General features: G+C 41.6%; 1 protein-coding gene across 5 annotated transcripts in view; it reads right to left on the minus strand.

Annotated features, from left to right (window-relative positions):
• The window catches only part of Rims1 (regulating synaptic membrane exocytosis 1), a gene marked incomplete in the record, with an annotated part of 520,187 nt that extends 504,081 nt beyond the window's left edge, over nucleotides 1-16,106 (minus strand). For all 5 annotated transcript variants that reach the window (NM_001012625.3, NM_001012624.3, NM_001012623.3 and 2 more), the window contains 1 exon segment: nucleotides 15,509-16,106. In NM_001012625.3, coding sequence (NP_001012643.1) covers nucleotides 15,509-15,672 — 164 coding nt within the window.
• Nucleotides 16,107-17,619: the final 1,513 nt, after the last annotated feature.

A 17,619-nucleotide genomic window follows, 5' to 3' on the forward strand; every position in this document is an offset into this window, starting at 1 on the left:
TAATTGAGGCAGGGAGAGGAGGCACCAGTCTCCCTTTAGCTGAGTGTCCAAAAAAACAGAAAAAAGGAACACCTCCATCGTTCCATCTCAAAAATCTTACCAATTTTATGGGGAGATTTATCTGCATCTCATATAATAAGGGCAAGTGCCAGTCTCTTTAAATTTGTAGCTGAAAACAAAAGTCAGTATGAGCTTCCAGAGTTAGTTTTATGTCATTGCCACCCCAAGTATAAAGAGAATGCCTTATCTTTCAGATAATTTTCAAAACACTGGCATAAGAAATATACTTTAATTACCACAATTTCAGCAGCAAACAAAATGCTATTACACTCTGTTTTCTTGTGAGTTAAAGGAAAGAACTATATATATATATATATACATATATATATATATATATATATATATATATAATATTATATATTATGTATCATGTATCATATACATACATACTACATGTCAAACTTCCTTATTTTATTTTTCTTCTTCATATATATAATATGCACAGCATATATATATATATATATATATATATATATATGCACACACACACTGAGATAGAACTGAGTGAATATATGTTGAGCTAGGATGGGGTGGGAATGTTCAATTCTTTTGCTACACCTTTGATGATTTTTGATTACTTTTATTATACCTTTGATTTCAGCAAAGATGGAGAAATGTAATAAATATCTCTCTAAAATACTTAAGATATGTCCTTATCATTCCTAAATTTGTATAAAAATACCAATGTATGTCAACACTTCTTTGATCTAATACTACAGTAGGCATACACATTTTTAAATGTTTTAATTTATTTACTTTTTTTTTTGAGACAGGGTTTCTCTGTAGCTCAGGGTGGCCTCAGTTTTACAGCATTTTTTTTTTTTTTGCCTCAGCCTTCACAATGGCTAAAATTAAAGGCATGAGCTACTCTGTACAACTTTAAACAATAGCATTTCTAATACATCTCTGTGTGTGTGTGTGTGGCACGTTCACAAGCGCACAGGTGTGTTTATTTGTGTTTGTTTGTGTGACCGAATGTATATAGCCATGTGGAAGCAAGGAGGCAACTTTAAGTGTTAGTGTCTGCCTTCCATCCTAACTGATACAGGGTCTCATGCTTGCTGCCCTTTATGGCAGGATAGCTGGGAAACTCCCCTGTCTCCTCCTGCCATCTCACCACAGAGTCACCAAAATACAGATGTGAGATGTCATATAAAGCTTTCCATGGGTTCTGGACATCCAAACACCAGTCATCATGTTTGCAGAGCAAGCTGAGCCCATGAAAAACATTTTATATCTAATATCTCATTTAGCAGGTATTTTGTCATTATTTACTTGGAAATTTAATTTAGTGTGGATTAGAAAAATCCCTGTGAGAAGAATTTGAATATTCTCACATAGAGTATTCTCGTGGTACAAACTCAGGACAGCCCATTGCTCCAGTGCACACAGGCCATATGAGGTATATATGTAAATTCCCATGCATTCATCTGAGATGATAAATCTAAGAAGTGAGTCAGAATATTTCATTGCTAAAACAATAAATATGAAGGATTACATACATCTGTATGCACAATATAAGGTAAATCTATGTAACAGTATGAGATAATAAGGTTTATTACCCTAGCTCGAGAGAAAGCACCCAGATTCCAATACATGCTCCCACACCATGCTAAAACCACTACAATGAATAAAAGTATTTGGGCATAGCACAATGTAGGAAACGAACCTCTAATTGTGATTCAAAATTCCTTTATATAGTATATCAAGATAGCAAGTTCTGGACTCTTAAGTTAGAAGAAGGTCCCCTCAGTACATCATACTCTAAGAAAAGTGAATACTGGGTGCCTAGTACTATTTAAATCCAAAACATTATAAAATAGTATTGAAGTCAAAAGGTGTTAAGGCTGTCTGGGTATCAGAAGTTGTGCCAATAAGTACTGCTATCTTAATGACCCTATTTAAAAGATAAGAAAATTTTATAACAGAGACCTAGGTTACTCCAATAAGCATTAAGTGGTATGTGACAGAGCCATGCATTAAACTATAGGCTTCTTTGGGGCTCCAGAACAGTAGCAGAACACGGCCCACAGAATCAACTAAGCAGGGCTCGAGGGCTCACAGAGACTGAACTGACAATCAGAGCACTTGTTTGGGTCTTAGGCAGGTCTTCTGCATATATGTTATTGTTGTGTAGCTTGAGTTGTGGGACTCATGTGAGAGTGGGGGTGTCTCTGACTTCTCCCCCTCTAGTCCAGCCTTGCTACATCCAGCCATGATATGAGGTTTGTGCCTAGTCTTATTGCACCTTGATATGCCATGTTTGGGGTTATCATGTATTCTCTCCCTCTTCTCTCCCCCTCTCCTCTTTTCTCCTCCCCTCCCCTCCCCCTCCCCTTCCCTCCTCCTATCCCTCTCTCTCTCATCTAGGTTGGTATCTCTTGTTTTGAATCTTTAAGCTGGTTTTTTTTTTTTTGAAGATCTGAAGGTTTTTTTTTTTAATTAAATATTTTCTTTTTTTTTTTTGAAGCATGATTTTTTTTTACTAGATATTTTTTTTTATATACATTTCAAATGCTATCCCGAAAGTTCCCTATACCCTCTCCCTGCCCTGCTCCCCTACCCACCCACTCCCACTTCTTGGCCCTGGCATTCCCCTGTACTGGGGCATATAAAGTTTGCAATACCAAGGGGTCTCTCTTCCCAGTGATATCCAACTCGGCCATCTTCTGCTACATATGCAGCTAGAGACACAAGCTCTGGGGGTACTGGTTAGTTCATATTGTTGAATCTTTAAGCTGGAATATGTATTGATTCCAGGAAACTACAAACAAGCCACTGGTGGGTAAGATATAGGCAAAAAGAAAGTTCAGAGGGAAATATTAGAGGCAGAAAAGTGCAAGCAGTGAGGTTGGGTGGGAGATGAGGAAATAAGATGTTGGTGAGAATGAAGGATGCTTGTGAATGTTCTCCCACCCCCAGAAAAAGCCAATTAGAAGAAAGAGTAGGAAACAGATGCCATGATGGGAAAGGGCAGAGGGACCAACTCAGGGTTTAAAGTGGAGATGGGGACTGGGGAAAGGAGAAGCTGGGAGAGTAGGTTACTCAAAATCAAGTATACGTGAACAATCATACACAGTCCACAAATTTAAAGCTACTCAAAAATAAGATACACACGCATGCACGCGCATGCAACACACACACTCACACACACACACATACACACACACATGGGAGGGGTGGAATATGAACAGAAATACCCTGCATGGGTAGACAATGATGCTCCCAAAAGATAAGAGTTACATGGGCTATTAAATTATTAAATAAAGTCTCCATGTCAGGCACAGAGCTGCTCCCTATGAGGTGTTTGGCCAGGGAGTCCATAAAGATACCTGAATCAGTGCACACTACTCTCATTGCTCTTGGCTGCCCAACATATATCAAAAGTCCCCTAAAGGCTTTTCTCTTGTCAAGTAAAACAAACAACATAAATAAGAAAAAATAGCTAGGTATGGTGGTACGTGTCCCTAATACAGTACTTGAGGGGCTGAGGCAGAGGGCTAAGAACCTCCTGGGCCAGCCAAGTACACAGAGAGACCCTGTCTCAAAAAGTTATTTGAATATATAAAAAATCAAAAGCATAATGGACAAAGCTATTTGGAACCATATTGAAAATATATCTCTCAGGGAATAATTAAGGTTTATAAATTAAAAATTACAAAATGTCAATTCAGTATGACTAGAACAAATGTCACTGCAAAAGAAACCACTTCCTATTTCATAGTCTTTGTTCATGATCTATTTTTTAAATTAACACTCAATTCACCAATATTCAAAATAACCAAAGGTGATACATTCCCTTGGAGTTTGCTATAAGAGGTGTATAACCCTACAGAGGAAGCAAATCAAATCAGCTGTTAAAAAATTGTTTACATATGCTGGAACGATGTGGCATGAAGGAGCAATGCCAGAGAAAGAAGATAAAAATAAACAAAAAAAGGAAGCCACTGGGTAAGACTAAAGAAGACCTGTGATGGTGTCTTACCCACAGGTCTTCCCTTGTTAACAGTGAAAGCTTGATAGAGTTAAAATAATCTTCAATAAGTAAGGAGCCAACTGCTCTCTCAGTTGCCAAGTTCTTCAGCTGATACCTTCCTACACTCTGTTCCAAAAGGTTGTGAGGCATCTGACACTCACCACAGACTAGGTTCTTTGATCAGTACATTGCATATGAATGGAGTACTTGCCATCCCACAACTGGACAGTCACAAAATTCCTGTCCACATATTAACAATGGCATCTAGTCTTCAAAGTACAAAGATGTGTGTTTTTGTGTCTACGACATCAACTATGCAATGCTGTTCGATAAGCATTTGTCGAGATCTTCTTATGCACTGGACACAGGAAGGGGATTGAAAAACCCATGACAATTAATAGAAGACATTGGCTTGAAAGGAGCTTTTAAGACCAGAGAATGACTTAAGGCACATTGCATTTTTAATTAAAAATAAAATCAATATAATACATTGTGATCATTTGGTCTAACTGTAAATATCAAATCAGTAAATGTGTTATGCTTTAGACTGCAACTGAAGTTAGTCATGCTCTCATTAAAATATTCCTAATTAAGTGTGCCTTTCTAGAGGATTTACCTTTAAAGATCTATTATTTACATCCTCCCACACGGGCAGGCAAATGTCTTCGGAATGCTGTCTTCCAAAAAGCCATGAAAGACCAAGTCAAGAACATAACAGACCATCCAAAAAATCATATTTTAATTTAACGTGTAATGTTTGACCCCAAATATTTATTTCCTTGTACATTCCAGTCAACCTGCTTTCTCTTCTATAGTCAAAAGCAAACAGCTCATTCTTTGCTCTCAGAATTTGCTGACTGTCTTTCTATGGTCGGAATAACCAACCCACTCTCCCTCCCACTCACATCATTAGCAGCCTGGGGTGACTCTAGTCCACGACTTTTGAATCTACTCTTTCATTCATATACACTATTTCAAATAACTGAGCACCTGTTATGTGTGTTTATGATGGATACAACAAAAATTGATGCCATCATCAGCAGTGTACTCTGTACAGATCCTGAAACCGGTGAGAGAAAATGCTATGAAAATATGCTCACAGAAGGCAAGTACAGAAACCAGCTTGGAAAGTTTGGGAAGATGTAGCAGATGAGGTGTCATTTAAGATAATTTCAAAGGCCAGGATAAATTTAGATTAAAAGCAAAATAAGGGGGGAGTCTGATCAAGAGGAAGGTGAGAGTGGAGTTGCCAAGCAGTGATCTGGCAATGGAAATCATCCAAGACCATGGGAGTCGGGTTGTATGGACAACCATGAGTTGGATACGAAGCCTGAACTCTCAACTTCATCCTGGAGTACAGAAAAGATACTACCTATGAAACTCAAAGACTTACATTTAGGCAAAACGCTAAGCAATTTATGACAGTGGCAGTAAGTCTGAAACACCTACAAGACATCCACTTAGAGATATCAAAAAGGTGTTGCAAGAAGAATTCAGAATTTAGCAGAAATTTCAAAATCTCTGACTATATCGATCTGAGTATCTTTGGCATGTGTGCACAATTGAAGCCACCAGACAAGACTTCTACTATTTGCAAAAAGAAAGGAATGGCAGGCTATAATAGAACATTTAAGAAGGACAGTATTTGAGATTCAATATTGGGTTAGAATAGAGGCATACAGAAAATTTGAAGGCAAAGAAGGAAATGGAGGTTCAGGCAGCAGAGAAGAAGGGGCTTCAAATGACCTTCAGCTCCTCCTGTATGTATTACTAACCTATTCTTATTATTTTTCTAGGTTTTACCAACTATCCAATACCTACATAATATGCTCTAGAATTGGATGTGTTTGATTTCTCGAGTGCAGGGCCCAGAGGTGTTCACTGTGCTGCCTTTATGGAATGCAGAAGTAGTCGCTGGCTCTTTATCAGTCGTAGCTGTGTTCTGTATTGACTAGCTGAAGCTGTTGAATAGCTAAGCACCATGGGATTTCTTTCTCCTGCCTGGCCCTAAACAGGTCTCAAACCTTTTAATACTAGAATCAAGTTTTTAACCTGGGTCAGCTATATTAAGTGGCAACACTTGGCTTAGGGTATAAAAAAAATCTACAAATTTAAGTTATTTGTATAAAAGCTTAACCTTTTAAATTATACTTTCATTAAAAAAAAAAACAGTGATGATTTTCAGACATAACACCAGAGTGGAAGCTATTTATAACTTATGCTTTTACCAAGGTTTAATAACCAATAAAAATGAGATTGCTTATTTCAATATACTTCTATTTCAAATATCAGGATGTAAGATATAGCCTCTCTTATTTTCAGAAGGAAGGGATTAGGAAAGGATACTTAATCTCCACTATATTACAATACAGAGACAACCAGGAAAGATAAATCTGCTAAGCTGTGTGAAATATAAAAAGGAAAAGCCACTGGGTGTCCTCACTTTGTTCTCATCGGTGTCTACCCAGACACTAAGTAATTCTCCTGACCTTAGAAGACCTCCATACATGTACATATACTACCTTATATTTTGGGAAAAAAAACTGATACTTTGACTAATACAGACCATGTATACTGAAACTATAGTCTAATTTTTCTAAAATAAAAGCTGCAAAGTAGAAAATAAAACAACCAGCCACCAATTAAAGAGTTTCTCCTCTCTCTCTCTCTCTCTCTCTCTCTCTCTCTCTCTCTCTCTCTTCTCTCTCTCAAGAGCAGGTGCTGGAAAGATGGCTCAGCAGTGAAGATAATTTTCTATTCTTACACAAGACCCAGGTACAGTTCCCAGAACCCACAGCTGCCTAAACCTCTGGATCCAGAGGACTGGTGCCTGTGAGCATGTGCACACTCAGTGCACATGCATTTATTCAGGCGACGTGCACACCTACTCATAAGCTAAAAAGTAAATAGATCATAAAATGAGTATAAAGGACAAGTGCAACCACAAGACCCACAACAATTGTTCACCAATAACAGACAAAGTTTAAAATAACTCGGTATCTTAGTTACATTTCTACTCCTGTGATAAACACCATGACCAAAAGCAGCTTGGGGAGGAAAGGGTTTATTTCGCCTTTCATGCTATGGTCTATAATAGAAGGAAGGAGAAAGGTCGAGGTACAAAGGAGGCGAGAGCTGAAGCAGAGACCACAAAGGAGGACTGTTTTACAGGCGTACTCCTCATGGCTTGCTCATCCTGCTTTCTTACACATCCATGAACCACCTGTGCAGGGGTGGCCCCACCCACAGTGAGCCAGCCAGGCCCTTCCATATTAATCACTAATTGTGGCAATGCTTCCTCACAGGCTTGCCTACAGGCCATTCTGATGGAAGCATTTTGTCAGTTGACTTTCTCTCTTCTCAGCCGATCCTAGCTTGAACATTTGGCTTCTTGAAATCAAGAGTATTAGTCAAAGATCAATGATCTTCAGGTGCAATAATACACATTGAAAAGAAAACAAACTATGTATGCCTTGGGTAGTACAGCAAACCTTCATCAGGGACTGCTCCTGTAGTGGCTTACTTGTGAATATATATTCATATTAAATATGACAGGCCATTAAAAGAAACTAAATAGCATAAGGTATCTATCTACATGGCAGTATGGACAGTTTAGTTAGTTTTCAGTGCACATGCCTTCTCTATATAAACATGATAACATCTTCCAGACAAGTAACTTAACTTAATGATGAGCAATAAAAAAGTACTAAACAATGTATAAATGATTAACTGGGTATTATCATCCGTATTATCTCAGTTTCATTCACTAGGCTTCTTTAAAATAGCTGATATTCTAATTAAATTCCTTTCAACAATATTTCATTATCTTACAACTTAAACTTCAAAGGGATTATCAAAATATTACTTTCTAAAATCTATTTAAATGAATTTGCATACCAGGGATATGGTCTCTAAACTGTAGTCTGTTTTGCATTGATAGTCCTGTGTGCAGTTTAATTGACAACTATTATTTAAAAACGATTGAAACTTTGGATGCAGCCTTCCCATAAAAAAGCACCCACTGAGATCGTATGAAATGCAATGTCTTGTTTTCAGCAAACCATTACTATTGGCCAAACAGTGGTTTCCAAGATTCCTTGTTTGCATTGCTTAGTGTTCTAACAAATTTTAAAACTTTTAATTGCTTGCTTTTTAGTGGTTTGATACAAATAAGTTGAGGCAGGGGGAAAAACCAACTTATAAAGAGGAAAAGGCACTCTAATTTGTTGTCTTAAGTAGATACTTAAAATTGACAGTATAAAACACTGTCCATAGCAAAGAAATAGTATAAAAAGGCAAATCAGCAGTTAAGACACTTTCCTTTTAAGCAGTTTTCTCTCATGTAAGTATAGGGAGATTTCACATAATAGCAACAGAAATAGGAAAGCCCCAAGCCACTTCTGTAGTATAACCCCTTGCTGTCAGCTATTTGACCAAAAGAAACACATATAAACCTGATATGAGAATATGAGACTATACCTGCAGAAACCACTGGGCATTTAGTACAGAAATTTTAAAAAGTTATATGCACGTGTTACACCATGCAACAGAAAGCTAAACAGATAAAACTAGTTAATAATTAGCCCCCCCATTCAATGGTAAAAATGAGCCATTTATTATACTCCATGACAGAGAAGTTAACACTTTTGTGTTTTAGTATAAGAAAACTACCTTGAGCCAATTTCTCTTCTCCACTTGAATTGTGCTTGCCTTGTTGTTATCTCAAACTTTACCATTTCCCCATCATGTTTTTGTTATAACAAACATTGATAACCCAGTTAATGAGAAATAAAAACATAATTTCAGATCAGACCATGTGATGATTTTAACTTTGAATTCCTTGCCAGATTCCCAACTTAGTGTGACTACAATCCTAATCACAGCCCTCACTGTGAGACTGTGAGTGGGGCCTATTCCAACAAGATCTCCTCCCCACATGCCCAACATCACCCTCAAAAATCACAAGAAGGGGCTCGGCCTTATTTCAGAGCATAAAGGCAATAAGAGAAGTTTCCTTGGGTATGGTAATTTGAAATTTAAAGATGTTTCTGTTTTACCATGTTAAATGACCATAAGATACAAGAACAGGCCTAACAAGTCTCACTGTGTACAGCAAGCCAAGAAACCAAATGGAATGACTTGGTAATGTTTATCCCTATAGAAAATGGTAGCATTAAGACCAATACTTGGTAGGTCATGGTGGTACATGTCCTTTAATGACAGTATTCAGGAGGCAGAGGTAGGTGGGTCTTAGAGTTGGAGCCTCGTCTATAGGGCATCCAGGGCTACACAGAGAAGCTCTGCATTAAAAACAAACAAACAAACACACTAAAAACCCAAAACCTCATTCAGTATTATACAGAGCAAGTCACTGGTCAACCTTTCAGACTGTGGATGTTTTTAAGTGGTTGGAACCACACGTGCAACAAGCTATACGAAGAATGGTGTCTCTATTCTACTCGCATACTCCGTTGCCTGACCAAATTTTAACACCTGAACTTTTAATGCCTGGCCTTCTTGTTGAATCGACTATCATACAGTTCTATGAGTAGAAGTATCCTGCCTGGGAAAATTCAGAATAACGTGGCTGACAGAGACTTGCAGTCAAGGAGAAAGTAGCAGAATGATACCGTGTTAGGGAGACTTGTATGCAAAAGACCAAGTAGGCCAGGAGAACAGAAGTTAGAGAGGAGAGGCATGTGCTCAGACAAGCATAGGGGATCCTACCAGCCATATGCACTGCTGTTGCTGCTTGGGAGGTCACTGGATTCTCAGACCAAATGCTGTGAGCAAGGGGCCAAGGGGCCAAGTTTCTAAAGGCTCCACTAATGTTAGGAAACAAATCAACAAACAGAATGGAGCGCATGTCAAGAGCTGAGCAAATGATTCATGGTATTTGTAAGCATCCAGCAAAATGTCGGATAGATATAAAGGAAACAGTACATGCTAGCCTCCTATCCCCAACAGATGAACAAAACAGCCCACAAAACCCATAACCACACTTATATTATGGACTTTAATAAACAGCGAAGACTGGAATCACCAGGTAGGAGTCTGAGGTTCTATTATTCTTGTTGCTTGTGCCTCAGGGAAATTTTCTCCAACCCTCTAGACCAGATCTAGAACATGCAGTCTGATCTCAGAAGATCCAGTGTTCAAAGTTGTTTAAAAACAGAACATAGACCATTAAGGTAAATGAAATTCAACACAATGGCACTTATAATCCACGCAGAACAAGCTCATCCATATGCTTCTTATAGACGTGGGAGAATAGAGTGGTTTAGGAATTCACACCGAGAGCTTTCTAGGAGGTTTTTGGACTGATTTACAGGAGTCAGCCTTCCTGTTGAACAAGTTGAACAAATAACCTTCAGGAGAGGTTGTGTTTCTATTACTCAGGTTGGCAGCAGCCCAAGGATCACACCCATTTGCAAAGCATAGCGAACCTCAAATATGGTAATGTAAATACATAAACGGTAGTGTCTTATTGAGAAAGCATACACACAAGTTAAAAATACATCACTTTGGGACAACCAAAAAAACAATGGCTTTGTACCTTCCCATTATTTCTGACACCACTGTGTTTTCTTCACTTTTTAAAAAATCTTCTCTTTTCTATATTTTCTCCCATGAATGTTTGAGAACTTCCACAGTGTGTCTGTACATTTGTTAAGACAGGTTTTTTTGAGAGTGAGATTCCTACACAGCACAGGGTTAGCTTTCTCTGAGTCAAAGCCCACTTACTACCAGTGTGGAGCGGGACTAAAGGCAGCAAGTGTGCTCTCTCCTACAGTCTCTTCTGCCCAATAGGACATCTTGAATTCAAAGACCCTGTTTACATCTCAGCCACTATCTCTCTTCACTATCCACCTTTCCCCCTTTTCTTCTCATCCATCCTTGCTTGAACAATAGTGTAGCACATACCTGGCCTAACGTGTGGGCCAATAGAAATACACCTACATTACAATCACCTCCTCCTTAAGTCTCCCTAGTTCATTCTTTTTCTGCTTGGCAAACTGTTGCTTCTGGAAAACAAGCCCTTTCAACACATTTCGAAGTACAACATGATATGTGTGCACACAGAGGAAAACTAAAGTAATAGAGACTTCTACTTCATCTTTTCTCCCCAAGCAGGTTATATTGACAGATGTTTGAAAACCAAGGCCACAGTACCACCCCCCAGCAAAAAGGCAGAGATGCCCAAAGTTGTCTTTGTAACCAAGTCACATCTTGAGGGGCAGAATATGGAATGAGTAAGAAACCCTACAAAATCTAAGAATTTTGTAACCCATGTTCATACAGGAAGTGGAAGAAATCAAATATAAAAAGATGCCCAGTTGCAAATGTCTTTGCATTGTACTAATACAGTTTTCATTATCTTTAAATTGAAGGACATTCCCTTCCCCTCAATCCACAGGAAGGTTCTGTGCACCACCAGAAGTGAACTCAGCCCTGCTCCATTACGACCAGCAGCTGATTTTCTCTGTTAGCTTAATCTGTCAAACCACTTGATTGAGTTGAAAGAGAGACCAGAAACTCATGTAAGGAAAGGATAAATGTTAGAAGTTTCTTCTTGGTTGAGAGAAAGTGTAGTGCTTGGGGAAGTGGCTGCATTTGTTGTGAAAGTCTGGGTTGAAGCCTTGTTGAGCCATGGATGTGACTCAATGTAGAGTATCCCTGAAACCCTCAGGATAGACTAACGACTTGAGACTTGCCACACCTGCCAAATCTTCTGCACAGGATACTGAGTGGATTCAAGCACACAGTCTAAGTCAACACATTTCACCCAGCCAATTTTTTTTTTCTAATTGTAAACAATGTTACTTAAAATTAGTAGTTTTTTTTCCAAAACTAATGTGACCATGAGGATAAAATACTTACAACTTCATGTAATATTTTTAAATTCCTGTAACCAATTAAAGTAACTACTGGACTGCAGTAAATATTCAATAAGTGTTAGCCAATTTTAGTAACCATTTCAATATGGATTGTTAATTCCCATCATTGAGCCATCCCCTCAATCTCTGCTTACTGTTTTCCCTTTCTCTTCTCTTCCTATTCTGGAACTCTTTTCTCTTTGAAGCTTTTATTTAAGAAACAGAATAAGATTTGTACCTCTAATGAGATCTTCCCTGATTTAGGGCTCAGATAACAAGTTTTCTGTCTTTGTAATATATTGACCCATGATGCCTGGTGACAGGTACTTGAAGGAACATTCATTGAAAAAGTGGAGTTTCAAAAAAGTTCCAGGACACACTACACACACACACACACACACACACACAACCAAAAATTAAGACCCATTTTACAAACAGTTACGTCAATCATAAAATATAATTCTTGAGAGCCATTTTTTTCTAATTATAAACAATATTACTTAAAATTAGTAGATTTTTACAAAACTAATGTGACCATGAGGATAAAATACTCCCAACTTCATGTAACATTTTTAAATTCTTGAACTGGAAGTAAAATGATTTTTCCCTATTTAAACCTATTTAATGTCATTATCGAATTTAGATTTCAGCAGTAACTTGAAGTCAAGGCTAACTATACAAATATATTCTGATTTGTATTTGTTAGACGGTACTACATATAATATCCATCTACTTTTTCATTCTCTCTATGAATGTTTGCTGTTCTATCTTGTGGAGAAGAATTCACACACAGTAGGCAGTGCAAGGCAAAGGTATTGCATTTATCACAAAAACATATTTTAAATCCAATTTCTCTGTCCCCAGTACTTCAGTTTGGTTTGGGTCTTTTGTAAAAGAAATTTCTCAGATATGTGATATGATGGATCAAGTATTACCACAAAAACTTTTCTTTTAAGCAAAGGCCTATGAAAAGCATTATTTTTTTTCCTGGTCATTTTTCTTGGCAAGTTTAGAAAAGGCTGCCACCCATGTCTAGATGTCATCAAAGGCCCCTTACACATGTGTCATTTGAATGGCCCCTATGATCCCCAGTTTCCAAGACATAAAATTCCTTCTGTGAAAAAAAAAAAATAAGTGTAGCAGTGCCTCACTAATTGCAGACACCATGACAGGCTTACAGAGAAGAGCATCAGCGTTCCAAAACACTTGCCAACCCACCACTGCACAGGAGGCCAGGACTTTAGCAGAGGAGGCCATTGATAAAGTTGATGCAGAGGTCCAGGGTTATTGAGAGCTGTTGTATAACAGCAGTACACGCTGAGATATTCTGTGAAATCGTGCCATAAAGGAATAGTATTTACAAGTCCATGGAAAGCAGTGACAGGGATATGCCAGACACGAGCAGTTGGGCAGAGCTTTTAATGTGCTTGTCCATGTAAACCCATATAGTATTATCATTGACCCTAGGTGGTCAGCAGGTTTGCGATTCTGCCCTAAACTCATCCACTCCAACTTAAAACCTTCACCCTCTACAATGCTTCCAACAGCCAACGAAGAGGCATTATGCCACTGCTTGTACTGTGACCCCCTTCCTATCTGGACTCTCAGGAGCAGCCCATATTTATCATTAGCTGCTGGAGGCCTCCATCTACCTGCTGTCTGCAGCAAGCACCAACAGGAACAGCAGCGAATCTGCAAATGCTAGCCAATTATACAGTGTCTAGGACAGGTGGCAGGGGCTGCAGTAGTGAGGACAGATGGACCAACAACCTGACAGACAGACAGACAGCAGCACCATTAAGACATCATTACTTCCAGGCTCAGAAGAGGGGAAGCCTGCAGCATGGGGTTGGGGCAGTGTCATTCTTTCACTAGGGACAGGAAGCAGATTAATGAGGGTTCTGCCTCCCTCAAGCTGGCAGGCTTGAAGTATTTGGTTTTTTGTGGTTTTTTTTTTTTTTTTTTTTTTTTGGTTTTCCCCTGGATGAGAAGGAGCAGGGAATTCAGAAACCTGCAGCTCTTATAGAGCCAGGCTAGCTCTGGCCTTCTAAGTTAACAGCCTTTTATTTTCCCAGAGTCTATAATGAAAGAGGAGGAATCACTGAACCCCTACTATTTTGCTGTGGCCTGACAGCCACATCTCTCCCTCAGTATAGCCCTCCCTACTCTACAGCAGTTGCTTTTGCTCAGAGGACCCACAGTCTGTGGTTGCAGCTTTCCCTATGCCTCTCCTGTTAGGCTCAGCTGCACTGAAGAAAAGAAGATGCCTTCCCAGCCAGCACCTTCCCTTCAGGAGGCCATTCTAGGGAGTTTGAGAAAGGCCATGATGGGTGTGCCCTGTGCCCTGGTATCACCCCCTGCTCCCTCTCTAGACTTCCCTGCAACCAGCTAACTCTAGATGCAACAGGTTCCCTTTGGCTCTTCATGTCATTTGCTTGCCCCAAATCCACCTTCTGCATAAGCAGAGGATACCAAGACATTGGTACCAGTCAGGGAGTCTACATTCCACCACCCCAGAGAGGAAAACTTTACTAAAGGGAAGACAGAGTTGAAATCCCCTTCTACTTCACGCCACCGGAGAGGCTAAGAAGCCAAGGCCAGCATGTATGGCAGTCCTTGCAAGCAGTTCTGAAGCAAAGGGTAGTACAGTCTCACAGACTCCTGCACTACCAATAGTCAACCCCATCCCCTCCTCATGCCCAGGAAAATGGGGGCACCAGGCACGGGTCCCCTAAAGGGCTGATGGGTTCTGTAAACAGGGCATGTGTAGATATTTAATCCCCGACTGCTTCCTTTGGGAAATGGGAAGGCCCCAGAGGTCTCTTAGAAGCCAGTAATGAGAAACCCTTATTTTATTTCAGGCCAGAGTTACCAATCAGCTGCTGTCATTACCAAAAAAACTTTGTACTGCCAGTGGCCTTGCATGCGGATAAGAAAATGTGTCTTCATACAGTTATTCTGTGTAGAAGCCTCAGAATCAAAGGTTAAAGGGAAGCTGGGAATGCAGGTTACCAAAGATGGCAACTGCCCAAAAAAGACCCAACCTTTGCATTGTAAAATGAATGAGCACCAAAACAAACACTAAAAATAAGCCTTTTTATTATATAAATACCAGCAAGCACCCTTCACTGTTGTAACTCAGATGTGCTCAACAACTCCAAGGAGGAGCTGCCCTCACCATCTCTACCTCCACCCTTTTCTCCACTCATGCCCTGGTCCCTAATCTGCCCTCAGCCCAGAGCTCCTACCATTGGGTGGGATCAGCTTCACTTGGCGCTGCATATCTCACCCCACGGTGGTCCCCCTGTCCACTCAGTCCTCCTGGGCACTCCTGGCTCAAGCCATCTTCCTGGGGTCCTAGGTTTTTGGCTTTGTGGGGTCCTCTCCTTTCTCCGGACTCCCAGACTTCTACCCTGCTCAATCCCGAGGAGGGGCCCCTAGCCCCAAGGTGGGCACCTCTGCCCTCACCCCTGCTCCCTCGTCAGCCCCTCCCCCACACTCAACCCAGAGGACCTGGTGAGTGAGTAGTGAATGGATGGATGGAGGCACCACCGAGGGATGGATGGCGTGCCCTGGGGGGTTGGGGGGTGCTTACTTGAGCATGGCCTCTTCTTTTTCCTCCTCTTCCTTCTGCCGGTCCATCACTGCCATGATAATGTTCCTCTCCTCCTCGGTCAGGTGGCTCAGGTCGGGCAGTTCTTGCATAGGGGGAGGCACCGTGGGTGGGCGAGGACCTCGGGGCCCCACGGCCGAGGACATTTTTCGTGGCCTGCCCGCCCCCTCGGCTCGCTGGCTCTGGCTCTCACCTTTCGGATTCACGCCCCGCAGCTGCGCCCCTGCTTTCCACGCTCACAGCGAAGCCCTCCCGGCGGCGGCAGCGGCGGCGGCAGCGGCAGCAGCAGCGGAGCCGGGGACAGCGAGGACCCAGTCTCTCATGATGCTCTGCCTCCCGCCGAGCCCGGATGCTGCCTTTGTTTGGGTCGCCCTGGCGAGGCTCGGGGCCGCCTGGCCGCCTCCCGCAGCCCAGCCTCGGCCGGCGGGGGCGGGCAGGCGGAGGCTCGGCGAGAGGGCGAGGGCTGGCGCTGAGCTCCGGAGCACGGCGGCCGGGCGCGGGCTGGGCTGGCGGGCCGGGGGCGGGGCCGGGCCGGGGCCGCCCGACGCTGCTTGCTCGCGGGCTCCGCTGCCTCCAGTTTGGGGCTGCGGGAGGGAGAGGGAGAGTTTGGGTGTCAGTTAGGCGGAGTCTCGGAGCTTCGCTCCCGGGTGATGCTGCTGCTCTCGCAGACATAAGCTGCCAGCCACTCAGTCCCGGAGCCGCTCCGCCCACGGGCACCACCCACCCACTCCCCGGGTCCGAGCCACGCGTGCCCTGGCCATTCCCCCCGCCCCACGCTCGCCGACGTGCATACTCCACTGATCTCTCCCAAGGTACCCCTCACCCTGAGTCATCCTCCCTCTCCCAGGTCCTGGTCCATGTCATCCTCCCCAGCCCTATTTTCCCATGGGTTGCTTTAATCATCTTCATCCTCGCCACAGTCTTCATCATTGATGCTTTTAGAGCACCCACAGGGTTTAGAACAGCAGGATGGTACACCCTCTAGGTCTATTTTCCCCTTCCTGCCACCATGTCTTTCTGCTTTACTCGGCAAGTGTGCACAGCCACAGTTGTGTGTGGGTTCCTAGATAATTTTGGTGCACACACACACAACATACACACATCCAGCAACCCGAATTAGCATTGTACCCTTCAATGCAATCTTTTTCTTGATGGGTTCTCGCTAGAATTGTTCTGCTATGTATCCTCATTTTCCCCTCAAGATGCCCCACCACACAGTAACTCTTTAATTTGCCATTTGGGGCACTGGGTAGCCCCATCAGACTGCATAACTGCACTTCACTGGTGCTTGGAAATGGATTATCTACTCTAATTCCTCCAGTGATGTTCGCTATCATCATGCACTCACTTCTCAGCCTCCGTGGGTACTTCTCCAACAACACCACGATAGCACGATAAGGAAAACACCCACCCATATCCTATTGGATTTAAAAGCGTCTGCTCAGTGCCTGGTACGATGATAGGCATTAAAGGGTGAGCTTCTCTCAGTGATAAAGGGGGGAAAATTAATAGACAATTCTTTCAAAATACGTAATATTATCGCCTTTGAAACCTGGAGACTGAATTTTGGTAATGCAATTATAAAAGGATCAATAGAGAGACTGGCTCAAATTGAGCCATTTCCCAGTAAGGATCTCATAGCAATGATGCGAGATAGGATGGGTTTTCTCTCCAGGGAATTCTTTCTGTAGTTCCAGAAGCAAGATAGTACCTATTTTCCCCCTTCAGCCTTAACTTTGTTAACATGGGGGGGGCAAGGATGGGGGGGTTATACGATGCTAAAAGCTTCACATTTAAAGACCTTACAGTTCAATTGATTTTGCCAGTAAATGCAGTTTTTATGTGGAGATATATATGTGAAACTTCTTAGTAATTAAATGCTCACTACCTACAGTAGTAACTTGGTCCTTAAGACTCAATCTCTCCACTAAGCAGAATTTTTTTGAATTATTTGAAACAGTTGCCATGTCTGCTTCAGGCATCTCCAGAGTAAACCTAGCCACTTATCATCTAGTAACGTTCAATATCTGGCCATTCCTGTTGTCTCACTTTGGACACAGCTAGTCCCCCTACTTCCCCTCCACACCCATCTC

The sequence above is a fragment of the Mus musculus genome, chromosome 1 (assembly GCF_000001635.26).
Source record: "Mus musculus strain C57BL/6J chromosome 1, GRCm38.p6 C57BL/6J".
In the NCBI taxonomy this organism is placed as follows: domain Eukaryota; kingdom Metazoa; phylum Chordata; class Mammalia; order Rodentia; family Muridae; genus Mus; species Mus musculus.